Source organism: Bactrocera neohumeralis, chromosome 3, assembly GCF_024586455.1.
Source record: "Bactrocera neohumeralis isolate Rockhampton chromosome 3, APGP_CSIRO_Bneo_wtdbg2-racon-allhic-juicebox.fasta_v2, whole genome shotgun sequence".
NCBI classification, from domain to species: Eukaryota; Metazoa; Arthropoda; class Insecta; order Diptera; family Tephritidae; genus Bactrocera; species Bactrocera neohumeralis.
In genome coordinates this window covers 17,821,808-17,842,995 of record NC_065920.1, presented here as the reverse complement: position 1 = coordinate 17,842,995, position 21,188 = coordinate 17,821,808, and the positions used below count along the sequence as shown (strand labels likewise).

At 35.2% G+C, this 21,188-nt stretch overlaps 1 protein-coding gene across 7 annotated transcripts in view; it reads right to left on the bottom strand.

The window, feature by feature from the left end:
• Nucleotides 1–21,188, bottom strand: part of LOC126752461 (apoptosis-resistant E3 ubiquitin protein ligase 1) — a 39,786-nt gene that overhangs the window by 9,062 nt on the left and 9,536 nt on the right. For 3 of the 7 annotated variants that reach the window (XM_050463271.1, XM_050463272.1, XM_050463270.1), the window contains exon 2: nucleotides 10,131–10,541. The exons of 2 other annotated variants lie outside the window; for them this stretch is intronic. In XM_050463271.1, the coding sequence (XP_050319228.1) occupies nucleotides 10,131–10,206 (76 nt within the window). In that variant the 5' untranslated portion in view covers nucleotides 10,207–10,541. Of the gene's footprint in view, nucleotides 1–10,130; nucleotides 10,557–21,188 lie in introns of those variants that run through there. 2 more of the 7 variants (XM_050463273.1, XM_050463275.1) reach the window with 2 other exon arrangements.

The following is a 21,188-nucleotide window of genomic DNA, read 5'->3' as shown; positions in this document are numbered from 1 at the left end:
ACTTATGTAAGGGAATTAGTATGAACATGCGCAAAATTAGTTTAATTAATTAATTATAACCAAATTGTACCTTATTGAATGAGTTTATGTAGACATTATATTTATTAAATAATTCTAGTTTATATTCAAATTGAGTTTTAGTAAACCTACAGATGATATCTCGTTTTGTTTTCGGTAGTCATACCGAGATTTGCAGTTATATAGCTACCATTTCTGGCCTAGTCTCGATTAGTTTCATTACGTGCTCAAATTTTTACTAGAAATCTTTCATAATCATATTCATAGTTTTCAATTTTAAGACCTGAGACTGCAGTTCCCTGTATAGAGCGGGACGGGGAGGCGGAATTTTTCTCGAGGCAGATTGATCATTTCCTTAAACCTTGCAAGATTCTACCCTCCCTGCAGTAGCTTAGCATGGCGCATTCCTATTGTCTGCTGTCAATGCTGTTCTCTCCCCACTCTAGTGTGGGACCGCACTGCAATGCATACTTCTGGCCCCATCATCCTGGACGCTGTCGCAGAGCGTGCTAGTTCGTCGGCCAGCTCATTAGCAGCTGCCCCTTTATGTTCCGGCACGCAGATTAGGGGTACCCGGTTGCACACTGATAGGCGGTTCAGCCTTCCTATAACATACTCCACTAAAAGTGATCAGTTTGTATAACAACTATATTCTATTGTGGTCCGGAAAAGACGTTTTCAAAATTTCATATCAGCTCATCATGCTAATCATTTGTACTCTTCTTCCGGGTGTTAAACCTTCGAGGCAAACTTAATATATCCTTTTCCTTAATAGTCTTTATCCATACATTCCTATTCACCACCTCTCATTTTATATGATAATTCGTATAATAAAATCATAAAAAGGTCAATAGAAAGCAAAGAAAACATAGACCAACCCTTCCTCGAATTCTCGCAAAATCTCCTGATTTATATGTTCAATACTTTACAAGCGTATGCATGATACTCACTCGCTCAGATACATATGTATGTATGTGTGTATATATTTACGTATGAACTTTGTGAGTTATATCCCTTAATGCTTAAGTGATGGATTGTTTGAAAAACAAAGTGGCACACTCGCGCACAAAAATGTTTTGCAAATTCTCTCGTACACATACATACAAATATACATAAAAATATATAAACTCAAATATGGCTTATACATATATGTACATATGTATTTGTTTGCGTTTATATATAGATTATTTTTTTGCTCCAAGTCCTTTTATTGATTTCCTTTGTGTACAAACAAAGAATGTAATTTTTCATGCAATGACATACGGGCTTGAAAATTACAGTAAAACGAAAGTTAGCAGAAAGAAAGCGTGCAAACCAAATCACTTGTCTATATTTATTTACTTATCACAACACAATGATGTGTGGGTGGCGTATAGTATGTAGCAAGATACCAGACATAAGAAATGAAAGCAACGAACACACGCTTACGTTAATGTTTCTATATGTATATATACACTCAATATTTGTATTTTTTCGCTTTTATTTACCATTTTGCGTCTTTACTTGAGTGCACAACGATAAAATTGCCACTTTGATTGCTGGGCAAATAGAAAGATTGGCGGAATGCAGATAGACACTTTCGGAAAGTATTGTAACGGGTATAAGTAAAACAAGAATAAACGTTAACTTCGTTTACACCGAAGCTATAATACCCTTCACATGTAAAAAAAGTTTCCATACAAGTACTTGATTTCGATCGCTCAGTTTGTATGGCAGCTATATGCTACATAAGTAATCCGATCTGAGTAATTTCTTCGAAGATTGTCGATAGTATATTTTACAGGATCTCAGATAATTTCCTTCTGGGTGTTACAAACCGCCTGAACAATGTTTCAATGAAATTTGTAACATTTTCTGATATTTTTATAATACAGTGTGAGAATGGCGAAATCGGATTACAGCCAGGCCTACACATCTGATTCTTTCTTGTAAAAACAAGAAAAAAAATTAATATAATGGTATAAAGCTTTGCACGATTAATGCCTTTAGAGCATGCCAACTTATGACAAAAAATTGTCTAAGCCCAACAAAAACTGTTCAAGCGCCTAGGTACCGAATATTTGGACTCCAGCCAATAGTTACCTTTTCATCGAAAATATCGGTTAACGTGTCAGATTTATAATTGAAATTCAAAGAGAGTCCTTTCTTGATAGTAGTAGGTCAGGGTGCTACAAATAAGTTGAATCGGGTCAATACTTCCCTTAGCCGTCAAATATCTAATACAAAGATTTACGAACTTCCGGATGACTTTATAATAATAATACGTGAGTTATCTTAATAAAATTGAGAGAGCGTGTTTTCCTTAAATCGGGTGAAAACTCGCTCTACACTCCATACCATAAAACTAACAGGCCTAATGTACCTAAACGTACTTCCCCAAAGAATGTCGGTAATAACTACCTTGTATATACGATATACGACTAGGAAGACATAAATGTAGTCATTGAGTTCAAAGCTATCAATAATTTTATAGGATTCCACAAATGGATTTCGCTATCGTATTTACCCATGGTTTTACCTTCGGACCATACTTCTCGGTCACATTGTCAATCTGGCTCAAGTTCTCGTACAAAATTTGGTATGATGCCGTACTCGTAATAGCGCTCAACTACTTGGCTGGATGTCAAGAACTATATTTGCATTTTCATTGCGACTAAATAGTTTGAATTTTTTATAGATTTTCAACGCTTAAATAATATAAAATATTTATAGTTTACTGCAATGATTTTTTTCATTGCAAAAAGCAATGAAATGCTGCACTAATTATTTAGCAACACCTCATGAGAAAATAAATTCATATGCATGTTTTAAATATTTACATCTGCATATAGCACATGTGTATGCGTATATATACATAAAAGACAATCCATGGAGGCCAAAAAATGCAAAGGCAGCGTTAGTGTTGCGGAGAGGTAAGAAGAGCAGTGTTGCCGACTTGCAAGTGGCGCATTTTGCATATTTAATAGGCATATATCATAACATCATCGCCCGACAAGTGCATTTACATACAACACTTTGGCATAATAAATATTTATAAGTATAGTATATATGCAAAAGTATGTGTGAACTGTTCAACAAGAAATAATATTTCCCGGAAGAACACTTTGCAGTATACATAAAAAAACCGTAGAATTTAATGTTGGAAGAGCTGAAAGTAAATATTATAGAAATATTATATGTATGTAAGGAGTTTGGAGAATTGTTCGTTTCAAAAATTATAACATATTTTAAAACTGTTTTTTCTATAAGTTAAATGTTTGATTAACATAGGTTTATTTAAAACACACATAGCTTAATAAAAATATCCGCAAATTTTATAAATAATACATTTGATGTCTGAGTCGTCCTAGGCTCTTGAATTGCTGAAGCAGTTAAGTTCAAAAACTCCTAGCTTTGGTTACAATTTGGTTTACAAATTTGGTCTACAAATTCCTAATCTAACAAAGCCTTGGACAATGATTCTGACTAGGGTCATCCGTCACCTGCGGTTATAGTAGTTTATATTTCAAGGTAGACGACTCTGTCTACATTCTATCATGATAAAAATATGAATAGGTTCTCATTCCACATATGTTTGTCTAGGGAAGAAGGTTTGCAACCAGACTAGAATGCAATCTGGAACAATTTGGATTGATCAGTTTGAATATCTGCGCTCAATAAGTTCACACATAGATTTTTCTGACAAAAATTAAATTTTTATATTTTATAATTTAAATTGGAACAGCTTTTAATGAGGTGGGTCTCTTATATGACGCTTATAGGCCCCAATTTAATCTTTCAAGGTTTTTCCGTTACTTCTTCTGTAAATTTGCATTACAAGTAGATCTTATATATCCATCAATAGCGTGAAAAACTGATTTAAAATTCACTGAAGACGAAATAACGAACATAGGCCCATCTGTGCCTGCTAGATCTGTATTACAAAAAAACGTGTGTAAAATTTGAGGTTATATTCGTTTAAAATAAAATTCGTTCTTACCCAAAAAACTGCAATATTTTCTATATTTTCTTAATTATACATTCTACTCATACTTAAATTTACATATTTTATTATTGGGTAGTCGAAAAAGTCTTTTCGTAATTCTAATCAAACATCAAATATTTTTTTTTTATATTTATAACAATAAATAAATAAACAAATATGTAACATTTTGCTTGACCACTTTTTGCCATTTTTCCGCTAGAGACATTATTCCATCAGTTGGAAAACTTTCATCAGGGTAAATCGAAATTTCGAAATTTCCAGAACGGAAGCGAGCGAACCATTATTGTGCTACACGAACTGATACAGCATCGTCTCCGTAAAATTCACAAATTTTATTGGTTGCTTGCGTGGCATTCTTTCATTTTTCATAAAAAATTTTAAAATATAACGAATTTCTGCATTGTTATTACTCATTTTTGAACAGCTTAAACTTTCTTTAATTTAATTTTTTTAGTTAAATGTAGCTTAAGATCTCACCTTTTCAACACTATATGGTATGATACAATATAATTGATAGCACTGGAGGTATACGACTGCAACGACATCTATTGACAAAATACGAAAATACTTTTTCGACTACCAAATATTTTCATGTGAAAGTTAAGTTTTTTATTATTGTAATTACGCAAGATTACAAAACATTGTAATGCTTGCAAATATTTTGCCGCTTGTATATAATATGTATAGTTTGCTCTCCAATTTTGGCATTGAATTTTAAATGACTGCATCATTGTCATCAGATGTCCTCTGAGCAACAATATAAATTTCTTGGCAATTGACAACAGAGGACATATAATGATTTCGTTGCAAACAAACATTCTCGTAATGAGTTCATATTTTTTTGATTTTTCTTTTCTCCTTTTCGGATTGCATTTTTTGCAACTTTTTGCAATTGCATAGGTAGACATTTTACAATTGTAGTGAAATGCTAGTCCTTATTGGTCTGAAAAATTTACAATTCTTCCATTATTACCAAGATGGATCTCTGCTTCCGGCATTATACTGGATGCAAAATGGAATACATCGTTTTTCCGATTGTTTTTGTTGATTATTAGTTACAGATTTTTTCTATAAAATGTCGTCAAATCATTATACAGAGATCCAGAGAGAGAGAGAAAAAGCACCGCCATAATACAAGAAATGGTTGATTTTGTAAAAGAATTTCAAGAATTTTTGTAGATATTGGTGGATTCTTAGTACTCAAGGCCGCTTTTGTCTCAGAATAAGCTCACCTTGCTTCTCCGCTACTTTTGATAATACATATTTATGTAATAATATATTGGTTTATTTTTAGCTACATATAACCTATACCTCTTTTTATTGCCACAAATACTTCAGAAATCCAATGGAGATTTCGAAATCTAACCGTCATTTCTAACCTAAAAATCATCCGTTCACATTCGGGTGTTCAAAAACGGAAAAAACTCAGATTTTCGTTCCGCTCACCTGATAGCATTCCTCCAAATTATTTGGAAATTACTTCTAATAGTGCAACAATGATATATTTATCTGTTTACTATATTCTTGTCACCATAAGCTTACTTAGGAAAAGCTTTTGGCATAAAGTAGTTTCGGTTCAATTTTGTTTCAGAAAAATTTGATTATTTCCTGCAGAAGTATAAGCTCCTAAAAATGGTCCGAATCATTGGACAGGAAATTAGTACTCAATTATTTCAACAACTAAACTTTCAAAAATGTTTCTTTGTCGTAAAAATTAGTTTTTCTGTTCAAAGAAACGATCAAACATTTCATTAGAAAACCAAATTAACGTTATGTGGCATCAGAAAGTCGCATTCCACGCTGCCTCTGACTGCCATGCGGTAAATGAGTATCGTTAAGTCAACCAAAAAAATGACTCAAACGAATAGACAGACTAACTGCACATACATACGTACATATGTACGTATGTATATTTGAAGTGAAAGTGTGTAAAAATTTTACGACCCTGCCGAGTATTGTACATGTGTACGAATTTGCATGGCCTGAGCGCCTTAATTGCTGCAAAGCATTTTCTCTTCAAAATGCAACCCTTCACTTGAAACGAAATAACGTAAACTACAGACATATATTTGTTCGTTGTATTTACATATGTAGATCCACACACACAGAAATATTTTACGTACAGCATGCGGTGAGCTTGTGAATGGAAATCAGCAAATCTTTCATTCATACGCAGCAATTCTGTATGTATGCATTGCTATGTGTATGCTAACCATTTTGGAGGCCCTAAAGTATGCAATGAATTGCATAATGCTTACGGCTTTGACCCAAATTGCAATTACACACACACACACACACATGCGCTACCCACATACAAATATTTATGCTCCTAAGCCTACATACAAACATTCGTATGTTCAGTTCTGTATTCATCTGCCTACGTTGCACTACAAGCGCGTATGTGTATGTGTGTGAGTGTGTGGGCTTTTGCCACGTGTGCGCTTTCTGCGCTCATCAGCCGCATTGTGGGCGATTGTAAAAACTGACAGCAGCAGCAGTCAGCATATAAGCTGCTTTGGGCGCAATTTCATGCCAAAATTTGCAAAAAACAAAAATGAGTTGGTTGAGATTTTTCGCAAGCATTTCATTTACGTAACAATTTGCTGGAAAAAAGTTACATTTCATTCAGCAATGAATTCAGGCAGACAAGGTTAGCGTCTTGAACAGTCTTCTCTGAGTGCCAAAAAAAGAAAAAAAATAACGTAGAATAGGTTTGCACTGATTTTCTTTGCTTTCTGCTGCGCGTCTTTTACTTCAGCTTAGCCCTGACAATGAGTAATAGTAAAACTTGGCTTTTTAAACTTTTATATTTCTACAAATAAGTTTGATTTTGCAACTACAATTCGATAGGTGTTTCTACTCAAGCAAGCGTGAAACTTTCAATAATAATTGATGGCTAAAAATTATATTTACTTGCTTTTGTTTTATAGAAATATAAATTAAGTATGGAAGCAAAGACCGTAAAAAATTATAACATCAAATGAATAATCTGTGCAGTTTGCTTAAATGGTATTCTAGTCTAGAAATAGAGAAAAATGAAATTGTTTTTTATTCTTCAAAGTTTAGCCATTGAAAAATGTGTCCACAAAAGGATTGTTCAAAATTCAAATTATTTTCGGAGATATAGGTACAGACGAATGGCGCCCTCAGAACAACGCCAAGCTAGGCACTTAACGTAATTTTATACTTCCTGCCAACGGACTTGTTTTAATCAAAAATGACAGCGAAGTCTACATTGGACTGAGAAAATCCTTCCTTTTAGTCGCCAATAATAAGAGACATTCTGTAGTACATAAAAAGTTCCCGGTTCTTTCATTACAACGTAATTTCGAAATCCTACAGAGTTGAGCAGAGAAAGAGAGTCGCCAATATTGCCTTCCCTTTCAGAAAAGATTGCGAAAGTGGCGAGGTAGACAAGGGCGCAGGGATAAGCATGTATACAGATGGTTCCAAAATAGATAACCGATTGAGAGGCGGTGTCTTCTCTGCAGAACTAGAAACCAAAATCGCCATTGGGGTACCAAGCCACTGTAGCGACTTCCAGGCAATTAAAGAAACCCTTCTTGTTCTGACAAGGAGTGTGCACACAACAAGGAATATACCATATTTGTATATACAGATAGCCAGGCGGCTTTGAAATCACTAAAGTCCCTTAGTGTTTCGTCTAAGTTAGTGAAAGAATGCCATGATCTCTTAGTGAATCTAACATCCTGCTGAGTCTCTCAATAGAGTGGAGGACTTTAGTCTCGGTGGTATCACAGTAGGCTTGCTAAAGACCTTTGTGCATCGTTTGCAAATTTTAATCTTTTACTGTTTTTAAAAAATTCCAAACAGTCAAAATAGTGTTATTTTTTCCGGCAGTTCGTGCAAAACTTTTCTCCAATATTACTGTAGAACCAGAAATTGTGACATTATTTCCGATTCAAATTTTTTATTTTTGGTTTCAGATTTCTAAGAGGGTTAAAATAGTGGTCATGTATGAAGTTTTGAAACCTCTCACTTCATCAGCTGCTAATTTTTGAAATTTCCTTTCTCCTTTTTCTAATTTTGAATGGATAGTAAAAATAGTAATTGCTTTTTTTCAAATAATTTCAAAAATTACCTGTAATCCATGCCTCTAGACTAGAATATGGATACAAATGAAAAATATATACATATATATGCTTTAAACTAACACTCTTTTGCCGTTTTTGAAAAAAATGGTTTTATACATTCACTAGACGAAAGCTCTTAGTAAAGCTGAGCAACTAATTTATTTTTATTCACCCGAGTATTGTTTTGGAATTATCCTTCAATAAAATTGGGTTTAAAAACTATCTCGTCAGCAAAAAAACTTGCAGTAGCGAGTGCGATTATGGACCTTTGGAAATCTTACCGTTTACTTCCAATATAAAAATCTTTCGTTTCTATTTCAATCAGGTCGATTTAATTGAAAATAAACCAGAATTTTATACGGCGAACGACTGCCTACTGGGCAATATCCTCAATGATTCTTTTCTGCCGTTAAAAATGATTGCCAATGGTTCAGCTCAACTGTACACTTCTCTTTCATATCTTCTTAATTTGCGTAGAAACCGCTTAAGCGATTATAGCCGAGTTAACAACAGCGCGCCAGTCGTTTCTTCTTTTCGCTACGTGGCGTCAATTGGATATTCCAAGCGAAGCCAGGTCCTTCTCCACTTGGTCCTTCCAACGGAGTGGAGGTCTTCCTCTTCCTCTGCTTCCCCCGGCGGGTACTGCGTCGAATATTTTCAGAGCTGGAGTGTTTTAGTGTCCATCCGGACAACATGACCTAGCCAGCGTAGCCGCTGTCTTTTAATTCGCTGAACTATGTCGATGTCGTCGTATATCTCGTACAGCTCATCGTACGTTAAAGCTCATCGTTCATAATCGATATACCTTTCGCAGAACTTTTCTTTAAAATTTTTAACGTCGACTCATCCGTTGTTGACATCGTCCAAGACTCTGCACCATACAGCAGGACGGGAATTATGAGTGACTTATAGAGTTTGGCTTTTGTTTGTCGAGAGAGGACTTTGCTTCTCAATTGCCTACTCAGTTCGTAATCCATGTCTCACCTGTTGGCAAGATGAAAAATATCCTGCGTTAGATTTCTAGGCTGACATTGTTGGTGGTGTTTATACTAGTTCCAAGATAGACGAGATTATCTACGACTTCAAAGTTATGACCGTCAACAGTGACGTGAACTCTTTCATATACTTATATATTTTTACAGGCATAGGATTTTTTAGATTTGCGATTTAAAGTGCTTTCAGTCCAATGTAAGAAAATTTTCAATGTCGGCATTCCCCAAAGGCAATCAGTTATTTATCAACCTCAAAAAAAAGATGCCGCTACTACAATTATATCCATATGACTTTTAATTAGCCCTAACTTTCAAAAATGCGCGCTGCATAAATTTGTCAGCAGTCGGATCATTAATTTGTGAATTATGTCATTTTGAGTGAAGCAACTTTTGTTATTGTGAAAAAGAATGAATAAAAAGGAATTTCGCGTGAGATAAAATATTGCTTTTTGAGCGGGAAAAGAAGCAAAAAATCGGCTTAATGACGAGTTTCTGCACACTGCCCAAGGAAAGTCAACCATCAAGGATTGGTTTGTTAAGTTAAGATGCGGTGAAATGAGCACAGACGATGTACGCAATGGACGCCAAAAAGAGGTTTTTACCGACAAAAACTGAGGAGTATTTTGAAGCAAAGGATAAATCGTACTACAAAAATGATATCGAAAAGCTGGAGGGTAGCTATAATCAGCATATCACCCCTGAAGAGAATAATGTTGAATAAAAAAAATCGAATTTTGACAAAAAAATGTGTTTTACTATAGTAGTCCTGGTACTTTAATAAATTATAAGTAAACATTTCAACAATTTTTATGACTTAAAATTATATTCCAATTAGTTTATACATATGCTGATGACTATCTACCATATACGCATTCATAACATTTAAGTTTCCACAGTTTAATTAAATAAGTGGTCTCCTATTTTAATAATTTTACAATCTCTTTAATTTGACACCAATTTATGTCATTCGTATAGTTCTATATGGTTTTCAACTGTTTATCGCCTCACTTTGTCTCCTCCAAAAACAATTTACGAACTCACCTGATGACGATGACTGCGAATGACGCATCGTTGTGGCCATTGCAATGGAATTAATTTCCGATTCCGGCGACCACATTTTGTTGTCACTTGTATTTTACGTTTGATTTTTATTACTATTGCACTTTTAGTATTTTTGAACACGTGGTTTTATCGATTATTTTTTTTTGCGTGTAAAGTTTTGATTGAACTTCTTGTATATGCTAGGTACATATGTATGTGTGAGTTAAATATTTAATCATTTGTACCATATTTTCAGTGTTTTTGTGTTATAATGTTTGTATTTGAGTTATTGCTTGAAAATGCGCTCATGTTTAAAAGTTTGGAACTAGTTTTTAGTTACACTGTTTTATTAAATAATCACATATCGCTGAATCACTTTTTGACAATTGTTCACTTTTGAGAAAGGACGGACTAAATGGTTAATTAAAATGTGTTAGCAAGTTTTCTGTGAAATATTTCGATATGAAATATATAAAAACTCAAACAATGGCTTAAGCAAATATGACCATACCTGGAATAAATGGTCTAGTCCCTAAGTCTAATACATTTTTATTAACATAATCTGATACGCTCATGCTTTAGCTGTACGTATTTGTCTGAAATGGACATTTTTCCGTTGTCATAATATTACCGTTTGCTACTATATATTTATATTTTATTATGCCAGTTTATAACATTTATACCAGTTGTTGTTCGATTCGTCACAGTTGTTGCTCTTATAATAGACAGCAATAACTAATATCTGAGTCTGAGTCAATTTCTCAGACCGCAGTTTTATTAGACAATTCCAAAGACAATCAACAGTTCTACCATCGGATCGAATTTGACTAGAACTGATCCATTTAAAATGCCCAAAATCACCGAATCGTTAAAATAAATTGATTAATTTAATAAAATTTTAATTTTTGCTCATGTGAAATTTGATCTCTAAAAAACTGAGCAACGAGTTTGCTTGATACTTTGTATTTCTAACGAAATCACGGCCACGAAATCTTTGAAAATGTCTGCAGAAGTGTCTTGGGGAGTTCCCTTTAACACGAGCAGAAGTATTTGAGTGTTATAAAGCATTCACTGAAAGTCGGGAAGTCATTCAAAACTTGCTTCAGGCGTCCATTAACCTCTGTTAATGTCGATAGCATCGAAAAAGTTCTAGAAATAGTGATTGAAAATCGTTATGTTGGAATCAGAGAGATAGCAAAAGATCTCAACACCTCTTATTGATCGACTCAATACGATTTTCGTTAAAGTTTTTAGTATGAAGTGAGTCAAAAGTTCATACCAAAAGATCTGAATGCATCACATCTTACTACGATTGTGACTGACTTTTTAGGCAAACATGAAACGAGTGTCATCACGTTTTCGGCAGATTTGGCTTTCTACAGGCTTCGGGGAAAGCGCTATGAGTTTGTTGACCCAATATGTTAAAATCGATCTAAATACGACTGCTCGCGTCGTAAAAACATTATACCAACCTGAACGAAATTTGATCTCGTGAGCATGTTGTTTACAGCGAAAATGCTCATTGGACAACAATAATTGGGATCTCAGCGAAATTTGTTTTGAAGAAGGCAAATCTTATTTTTGATTATTTTCTACTCTATCTTTGTTATGAGTCTTAACATCCAGTATAAAGGTTTCTTTATATTTTTATAATAACTATCGGCCTTATTTCGACAAAAGTTATTTCTAGCTAGAAGTTTTTTAAAGGGGTTAATCGTTAAAAATTCAGAAGTCAGTAAAGCAACAAATAGTAATACATTCCGAGCAGGTGAATGAGTTGTGTCAATATTAGTTAATTTTTTCTTTGAAAAAACTAAAAAAAAACGTTGGCTATTTGGGGAAGAGGACTGAATGAACTTGACTAGTCATGACATAAAATCCAAAAAAAAACTAAAATTTGTTTAAATAAAGTGCAAGGGGTTTGCTTTGCTCTGCATTAAGCCAAGAACGAGAAAAGACTTTTCGGTTAATTTTGTTTGAAAACTTTAAAGGAAGCCAATAGATGGACCATCATGAAAGTCAACCGCCATCATGTGCCACTTTCGATAGCTAAAAAGCGGTTACACATCTCCCCGGTAAATATATGTACATTTATATATTGTAGAGCTGGTGTCAATGTCACCACCACGAGCAATTAAATTAACGGGTAGCACGACACTGAAGCACGAAGAGAAAATGTTGTAATAACAATAACAATAGCAATATAAAAGCAGTGTAAATGACACTGCTACGGCGCTGCCGCTGCTGACAAAGGCAATAATGAAATTGTTTTAGTGGCCACAGCGAAAATTCTATGCGGGAGACTGGAGAAAAGTTTTGCACACAAACGCGATGATGCGGGTAGCGCGAATGCAAAAACTAAGCAGTTGTAGGAATGCGATAAATCTGTACGAGCCAAAGGACTTGCAGGCGCGCGCTAGCATATACAAATATGTATACGGTTTGGTATTGCACCAACAATCCAAGAATATAATTTTACGCACATAAATACTCGAGTAAATGTGCCAAAATGTAGTTAACAGCAGTGACTGTCACTCGCAGCACAGTAAACAGCAATGTCTCACAAGCGCATTTAAGACCAAAAGATATGTATGTGCAATATAGTAGTATAAGGACGACTCAGTCGGTGATTTTCAATGCGAGACCTCGATGTTGCACAGCAGACTTGCTGACGCGACTATGCGTAGTTAATAAGAAGACACATGCGAAAGCGGTGAAATGCGTGTAAATATTTTGACTCGAAAAATTATATTTATATTTTATGGGGTTTTTTAATGTCGCTGGTAAACGTTGAGGGCCCTTGATGGCAGGACATTTGGCGTCTGTTTAATCTGTTGTTTATCTCTAAGTCAATAAGTCGAAAATGTAGTTTAAGGGGTTACATGGGTTTACGGGTTTCAAAAAATCGATTCTTCTTTTATCTTGTTAAATTCTGCAACAGCTCTAGAATATTTTCCTAAACTTTCAAGTTGATCCAAGTGATAGTTTCGAAGATACAGCCTTGAGAACTTGTGCGCTCGAGGCTAGCTAGGCTAAGTGCGCCGTCTTTAAACGCGTTTTTCTCGAAACTGTGTTTTTGAAGTTGGTTGGCAAAATTTCTCGAGAACTACTAAACCGATCTTCATGAAATTTTACACAGGTTTTTGAGATACAATTATTAAAGACTTGGACGAAGGATTTTTTTTCGGTTACAACTCTTTGAAAAAAAAGTCGCAAAATTTTCACTGAAATTTTAATTTTTTTGTAAAAATGTCTGCCAAAAATCCAATTTTCAGTTTTTTTCCTTCGTCCAAGTTCTAAGTTAAGGTCTCAACTAAAACACTTTAGATGGTTTTGTAAGGAGCACACGCACCTTTTTTCCTAGATGTCACCGGAAATGGCGTCACAATGGTCGAATTTTTCAAAAATTTCAGAATTTCTTTGTTAAAGGCGTAGGCTTGTTACAATAAAAAATTCTAATAAAATATTTATTTTTTTATATGAGAAAAAATTGCTGAAAAAAATCTGTTTTTTTTACCCGAGGAAATCCATGCAACCGCGTAACGAACCACTCAGGAGCTTCCACTCAATCAGTTTTCTAACCTGGAAAATTCGGACAAACTATATTTAATACCCGTAATTAAGCTTGACCTAACCTAGAAATTTAAAATAAAGATTAAAACCAACGTTGAGATCGGCCTGACTATTTAACTGAACGAACACAATAAGTTCTAAGAAACTAGATGAGGCACACTTGGTGTTAAAGGGTAGTTTTTTGGGTAGCTGGATTAAGGATATTATTGGCTTTAACCAGATTTTCTTTCTAAGGTTTTCTTTCAAATTTATGCCTACTTTCCAAAAGCATAAGTAAAAAAATGAATGATTTAGTCCTAGGGGTTCCCTCAAATGACTCATGGATTAAATGAAAATATTTTTCTTATAACAGAAATCAACCCGCAGCTATATGATAGCCTGTCCAACTGCAAATTTTACTAGAGAATATCGCCGAAGTGAAAATATTCAGCGAAAAACGGTCTATTTCGGTTAAGTTGACACGACGTTCAAAGGAACGGAAAACTAAGGGTTCATATAATCGGACTACTTATAAATCTCATTTCCAGATGATTACAGTAAACAACTAGAAACTCCCATAAAATCATTGGAATATACAATATATTCGACAATAAACTTAAAATAGCATAATTTGTTCCAAATTTACGGAAAAAATTTCAAAATTCATATATTTTACGCCTATGACCAAGTAGTGGTGCGAAATATTTCATAAAAGCGTCAAATTATAATAAAAATATCCAAATTCTGTCAGTAACTCACATCGGCTTGCGGTTGTGGTCGCACTTTGACTACTTCACAAAGCCGAGAGCGAATAAATTAAATGAAATAAAAAGCAAATTAAAGCACAACAAACTCGCAACTGTGGCAACTGTCATGCCTTCCACGAGTACATGGCACCGTCTACTGTCACGTCCAGCGCGCCGCGCAGTAGATACACTTATAACCTAATCATGAAATTATTTATTTATGTTGCTCTCATTGTAATGACGCTACCTCGGCTCAACACAACATTCCGTACAACATTGGTTCGAGTCGGGCGTCGTCCTTCGCCCATACAACACTCACTTCGTGACATAGCGTTATTTCTGCTTATGCGCCTATAAATATGCTATGGCTACATTCTTACGTATAGCAAACGCCGTGTAGTCGTGCAGTCATGTCTGACAGCCTGGTCGCGTTGTTCGTTAGTGAACTTGTCGTACATTTGCCTAGCTGCTGGTCACGAGCGTTTACATTACATTGTTGTCATGTTGCTGCCTGTTCATCTACACCATACTACATGACATGTTCACCAGCCAGCTTCGCCTGCAACACACCATTTTATGTCTATACTTGTAAATATTTAAGTGTATTGTCATATATGTATTTATGTGTATGTACCACAACTGCAGCTGATATTTTATAAAGTGGCTATAATAGAATGGCTCATTATGAGCCGAGTGCAGCACAGTGGCTGTTGTCCTTTGTGGATGTTGTTGCTTTGCACAAAGATGCTGGCCATGTTGTTGGCTTCTTGAGTCTTAGGTTATTGTGTGGGCTGGTAGCTTTTAGCCGCCAAAAATATTGAGTGACTTTTTTACGGCTATAAAGTTGGTGGGATGCAATATTTAATTGTATTCAAAATTTTTTCTTTTCTTTAAGAAATATAGTTAACATAACTACATATATCTTAAAGATGATTATATATGTAAGAGAGTTATAGCTCCATTATTCTATAAACCCAATTTGAAGAAATCAGTCTTTATATATCTGTTACACCGGGTCTTACGTAGATTCGGTAAGGTCCTAAGCTCGAAATTATATTCTCAGAAAGATTCTCTGATTAAAGGCAATTCTTTGTGGCACTTGAGTACTTTTGTCATTTAGTACTCAGATACAAAAAAAAATTAAATACGAAAAAATAATTTTTCAAAAAAAAAATAAAAAATATGAAAATTTTTCTTTAAAAAAAAGTTTCAAAAAATATAAAAATTAAAAAAAATTTCAAAAAATTTCAAAACAAAAAGTGAAAACATTTTTTTTAGTATAGTGGACCTAGGTAAAGGACTTTAAGTATCGTATTTCTTATTCAAACCTCTTTTTTGTGCCTTTCTCCGATTAAAAACAATTCTTTATGTCACTTACATACTCAATTTTGTCATTTAATACCCATAAAAAAATTTAAATAAATATGAAATACTATTGTTTAAAAACAAAATTTAAAAAAAAAATTAAAAATTGTTTTCAAAATAAAAAATGTACAGTGGAACTAGGTAAAGAACTGAAGCCCCTCCTGCTCTGAAACAAATTGCTTTTAAGTATTGATTTTCTTTTTCAAACCTCTCTCTTGTGGCCTCCACTCGAAGTAGTTTTTCAAAAAAATTCAGGACTTTTGATAAGAATCTAGCAGTGACACGCTTCATACCCAAAATATTAACCAAAATTTGTTGAGTCGAGCCAAAAGAAATGTTGAGATCCGATGCTATAACAGAAGTGCAGGGGCGACTTGTATAAGACAAGTTTTCCTTGCCTTCACGAGCTTCACTGGATGCTTTGCGTTACTGAAATACTTGTGTTCATGATAAAGTAGACTCTTTAAGCACTTCTGCAAAAACTTTCAACGACTCCGTAATCGTAATTCTTTTGGAAACACAAAATTTCAAGTAAATTTCAATTTTGTTTTACGTTAATATTCAGAAAAAAGCTTATAGCAATATAGGAAAAAAAATCGATGGATTTGCGCATGTAGTTTAAATGGATTATTCCGATCCGACAGAAAATAGATTATAGATCTTGATCTCCCAATTTGAGTGAAATCGGCCTTCATCATATTACTTTTTGAGTGTGAAAAGAAGAAACAGTCGTTGGGGCTAGCTCTTAGCGTAATTCCCTTAATTTATTAGTCCTTTGAAAGTCACGCCTTGACCAAGTGAAAGATTTTTTTGGAAAGAGTTTGGGCTCCCCCCTATTTATTGAACTATCATTATTTTTTAATTGATCAGTCCTTCGAAAGTCAGGCTTTGACTAAGTGAAAGAGATTTTTGGAAAGAGTTTGGAATCTCCCGCTTTTTATTGAACTATCATTATTTCTTCGGTTATTCGTGTCTATATGCTTCAACCAATGCCTGCCATTTGAGTTGAATACAAAAACTGGTACTTCATACTTTACCGTTTTTACTGCTGAATTCCTACGTACATACCTATTTTTCAAAACTCGCGTAAGAATAATTCTAAGTCCGTAAGTTATTATTACTAAGTTTGCGGAATTTTAACAAGCTATTCTTACTAATTTTCCAACACCTTGTGCGCATTGAACGAAACAATTCACAATGACCTTTTGACTTTGTCTATCCTTTGCGGTCTACCGCCAAGTAGAAAATAGAACTTTCCTATTTATAACGGGAAAATCAATTTCAAAGCAAAGTGGGTTCTACATTTGTGTTATAACAAAGCTATGTTCACAAGCTCAAATACTGAACTGTACATACACATCAACATAAGCACATTTGCTAGCATTTTCTGCGCCTTATGGTCAAACAACGGACTAGCTCGCAGTTAACCAAATATGATATTCATATATCTTTGCTATTGCTTAGACCACCGTTCAAGCAGTTTGGATACAAGGCAATGTCTGTCCAAAATATACAAGCGTGTGTCTATATTTATGTACATATGTAAATATGTACAAGCAGTTACATAGTTTGCACGGTACAATTATTGTCGCCTAAGTACTACAAATTTCCGGAAGCCACTACTAAGAAGGGCAATTCCCACTTAACCGCCTAAAATATGGTTTAATATACTAGATAGTACATAAGTACAGACATATATATTTATATACATACATACCACTTAGTCGGCCTATTTGCTGAATATTTATATTTCTAAGAAATTGGCGCACTTTCTCGGTAATTTTAGGCTACTAGTGTAGTACGTATTGGCTTGCCTGCATATAAATGGTATTCGATTACAAGCTATTTGGACCGTAATTACACGAATTGAAAGGCTGTTTCTAGAAATAATTTCGCTTAGGAGAGTTAGGTTAACTTAATAAATTCTAGTTAAGGTCAGTTTGGTAGAAAATATGCTGGGTAAGCACCTTGTTGTAAATGGGAAGGTTAATATAAGTATTGTATGGTTTTGGGTGATACATACAACCGTTAGGTGAACAAAACTATTGTACTCTGTAGCAACATGTTGCAGGAGTATACAAATTATAGATTAAAAGCTGAAGGTCCTATCTCATTCATATAGCATGCCAGAAATCATGATTCGTCTTCACTATTCCATCGTCTGTCAAATTCGTCGGCGCAAATGATTATAACAATTCGCCGGGTTCGTAAAAAGTATCGCAATCGAGTTGCTTTTACTTTAGTCTGCCGAAAGCTGGTGTAGGAAAAAAGTGTCTGGATGTTCCCACCTCATCTTCCTTATTGACAACTTTGACAAGTTACGTCCTCCAAAAATTTAGTCTCACCTCGGGAGGGCCACTGCCCAGTTAGGACACCCTTCATTACGGCGACGTGAGCCTTTCAGTTAAAGGGAGCTTTTACGTTCCTCTCTGGGCTAGAAAGCTTTACACATCGTTACAATTTAGTGAGGTGCTTCTTGACTAGCTTTGAACTGACTGTCAGTGAACTCAAGCCTAAAATTTGAAGTAATCAGTCCTTAAATACCTATCACACCGGGTCTAACTTAATTTAAGCATTTTTTAGTACAGTGAAACTGAGGATCTGAAGTCCCTCCTGCTCTGAAACAAAATGGCTTTTAATATCGGTTCTCTTTTTCAAACCTCTCTTTTGTGACCTCTATTTGACGTAGTTTTTCTAAAAGATTCAGGACTTTTGGTAACAGTCTGGCAGATACATGCTTCATACCCAAAACATTAACCAAAATGTGTTGAATCGACCCATAAAAGATGTTGAGATCCAGATGCTGTACTATAAAGCAGCTCTGCTAACGGAGTGGATGCATACCTCCCTAAAAGAAGCCACACTTCTGATTAGTACATCGACTGCTACCTTAATGATTACCACTTTTGCTTGAAAGAATTGATTTAGAGCTCCTGACAGAGGACTTTCCTTCAACCTTCCGCTTGAGCTTTGATCCATCTCCGAAAAAGTTCACCACGTCTTTTCTCCAGAAACTCTTCTCTACCCACATATCTCTCGGAGGTATGTGCGCGGAAAAGATGCCGCTAGGCGTAAGTTCCGTAGCGCAGTGGTCCAAGTTATCACTGATGTAGTCTTAGTGAGAGAGGATTTCGGTCCGTATCTGCAATCCTTAATGTGTCCAGTTGCCCAGAGCTTGATAGCAACCTTCGCAGCAATGCATCTGCCGGCTATGTTCACAGCTATATGTAGAATGGCATTATGTTCCATCTTTGGTGTTGTACGTAGTGCATCACTGATGTTAATGGGAGCCGCTTTTTGATCTCTACAGGCAATCAGCCGACAGGCTCGTCCCCCAATTTCTTTCAATAGGTCATTTACAATTCAGATCTAGAGTAAAGGAGACATACCCTCACCCTGTGGGAGGCTCAACGAAACAGGTCTAAGAGCCACCGTTTCTGAGATAGACGAGAGATGTGCATATACAAGTACACTACCGCAAAGATGGTTCGAAACGTGCGCATTATTATAACTTTTCCTAAAGACCTGAATGTGAGCTGAGGAATATATTCGACTCATGCTTTCCATCGACTCGGCCAGTCAATGGTTTTAGCCGAATGATTTGTTTTAATATAATGACAAACCCAATCCCAAGAATCCACCATACAGCTAATGACTCCACGGCACTGACTGCAGAGGAGCAAGCGCTAACTCAAACCATTTTCGAGTTTGCACTAGGCTATAATTGCACCATGCGTAATTGTAAACTGCAATTTCCTGTTATAAAACAATAAAAGAAGTTCAAAAGCTTCAATTCTCAATGCACTAATTGTAAATATGTAGGAGCATATATGTACATACATATGCGCATATATACAAGTATATGATTCCATTAGGTTAATAACGCACTTTAATTGCAAGGCAGCTAATATCTAGTTACATATGTATAGATCTATATACCTAGGTGAAAATATATACATATGTATGTATAGATTGCATTTGCACCTGAAAATAGGTCAAGGTTCATAAGCGGCTATGCGTGTATGCGTCAGTTTACATACATACATACATATCTACACAATTATTTCTTCATGCAGCAACAGTTCCGGAAATTGCAGCAAAAAGCAAAACTTTCTTCAGCAACTGCACAGCAAGCGATAAAAATCACAGTGTTTGCAAGAATAATGAGAACTAAGTGGCAATATGCTGTCTACGTGCAGCTAACATGCCACTAACGGTAATGCATTGGTTATTAGCAATTGGAATTTTTTTTCTCATAGTAAGCACGTCTTAAAATGTTGCAGTGCAAATGTGTTCAAGGATTGAAAAATTATGAATTTGCAATTTGCGTTTCTTTCTATTAATTTTGTGTAGGGTTGCCAAGTGTGTGATGAAATGTTGCAATTTTTAGTAATTTTCTTTCTATTATTTAGCAGAGTTGTCAGAAATAATGAAAACAGGAATAAAAGCTTTATTATAATACCCCTCACAGGTACATTTTGTGAAGCATAAAATGGGTTAAAAAGATCTTCATTCTGATTATTTAAGTATAGTGGTTCAATCTGAACAATATATATATAATAATTGGGAAATTTTAGCAATGCTTGGATCATATATGCCAAGTTTCAAGAAGATACTTTTACAATTGAAAGAGTGTTACATTCAAGCACTTAATTCCGATTGTTCAGTTTGTACGTTAGCTGTCAAATGAAAAAATTTTCCATACAAGTTCTTGATTCCAATCGTTTTGTTTGTATGACACCTGTTGGCTTTAGTATTCCGATATTGGTGGAAAAAATAAAAAATTACTGGTAAAAATCTCAAAAACCTGAGAGACTAGTTTGAGTATATAAAGACAGACAGACAGGCGCTAATCAATTAACCGGATCACCCGTTGAGGTACTTTTTTCAATAGTCTTTTTTTGACAGCTCACGCGTGAGTCGTGTCAAGCTGTCATATTATTTTTGTTCAGTATTGTTTGGCATTTCATCATGGAAAGACTTCACCTGAACAACGTTTACAAATACTTCAACATTATTAGAAAAATTCTCGTTCTGTAAATTATGTTTTTCGCTCGTTTTGCTCAACTAATGGTCATTATAATCGGCCTACTGGGCGTACTATTCGCAACACCATCACCCATCTTAAGACCCTGCATTCATTATTGGGAGGAATATTAACCGAACAGACCCCGTCCACCATGCAGTGAAGAAAATATAGCAGCCGTAGCTGAGAGTGTATGCGAAGACCGTCGAGAGCCGATTCAGCGCCGTTCGCATCAACTCGGACTGAGGATCTTATATTGAAAGCATAAAAAATACAGCTTGTGCAAGAACTGAAGCCGCTCGGCCTTCCCAAGCGGTATCGCTTCGCTCTATAGGCTCTTGAAAAGTTCCAAGAAGATCCGACGTTTTC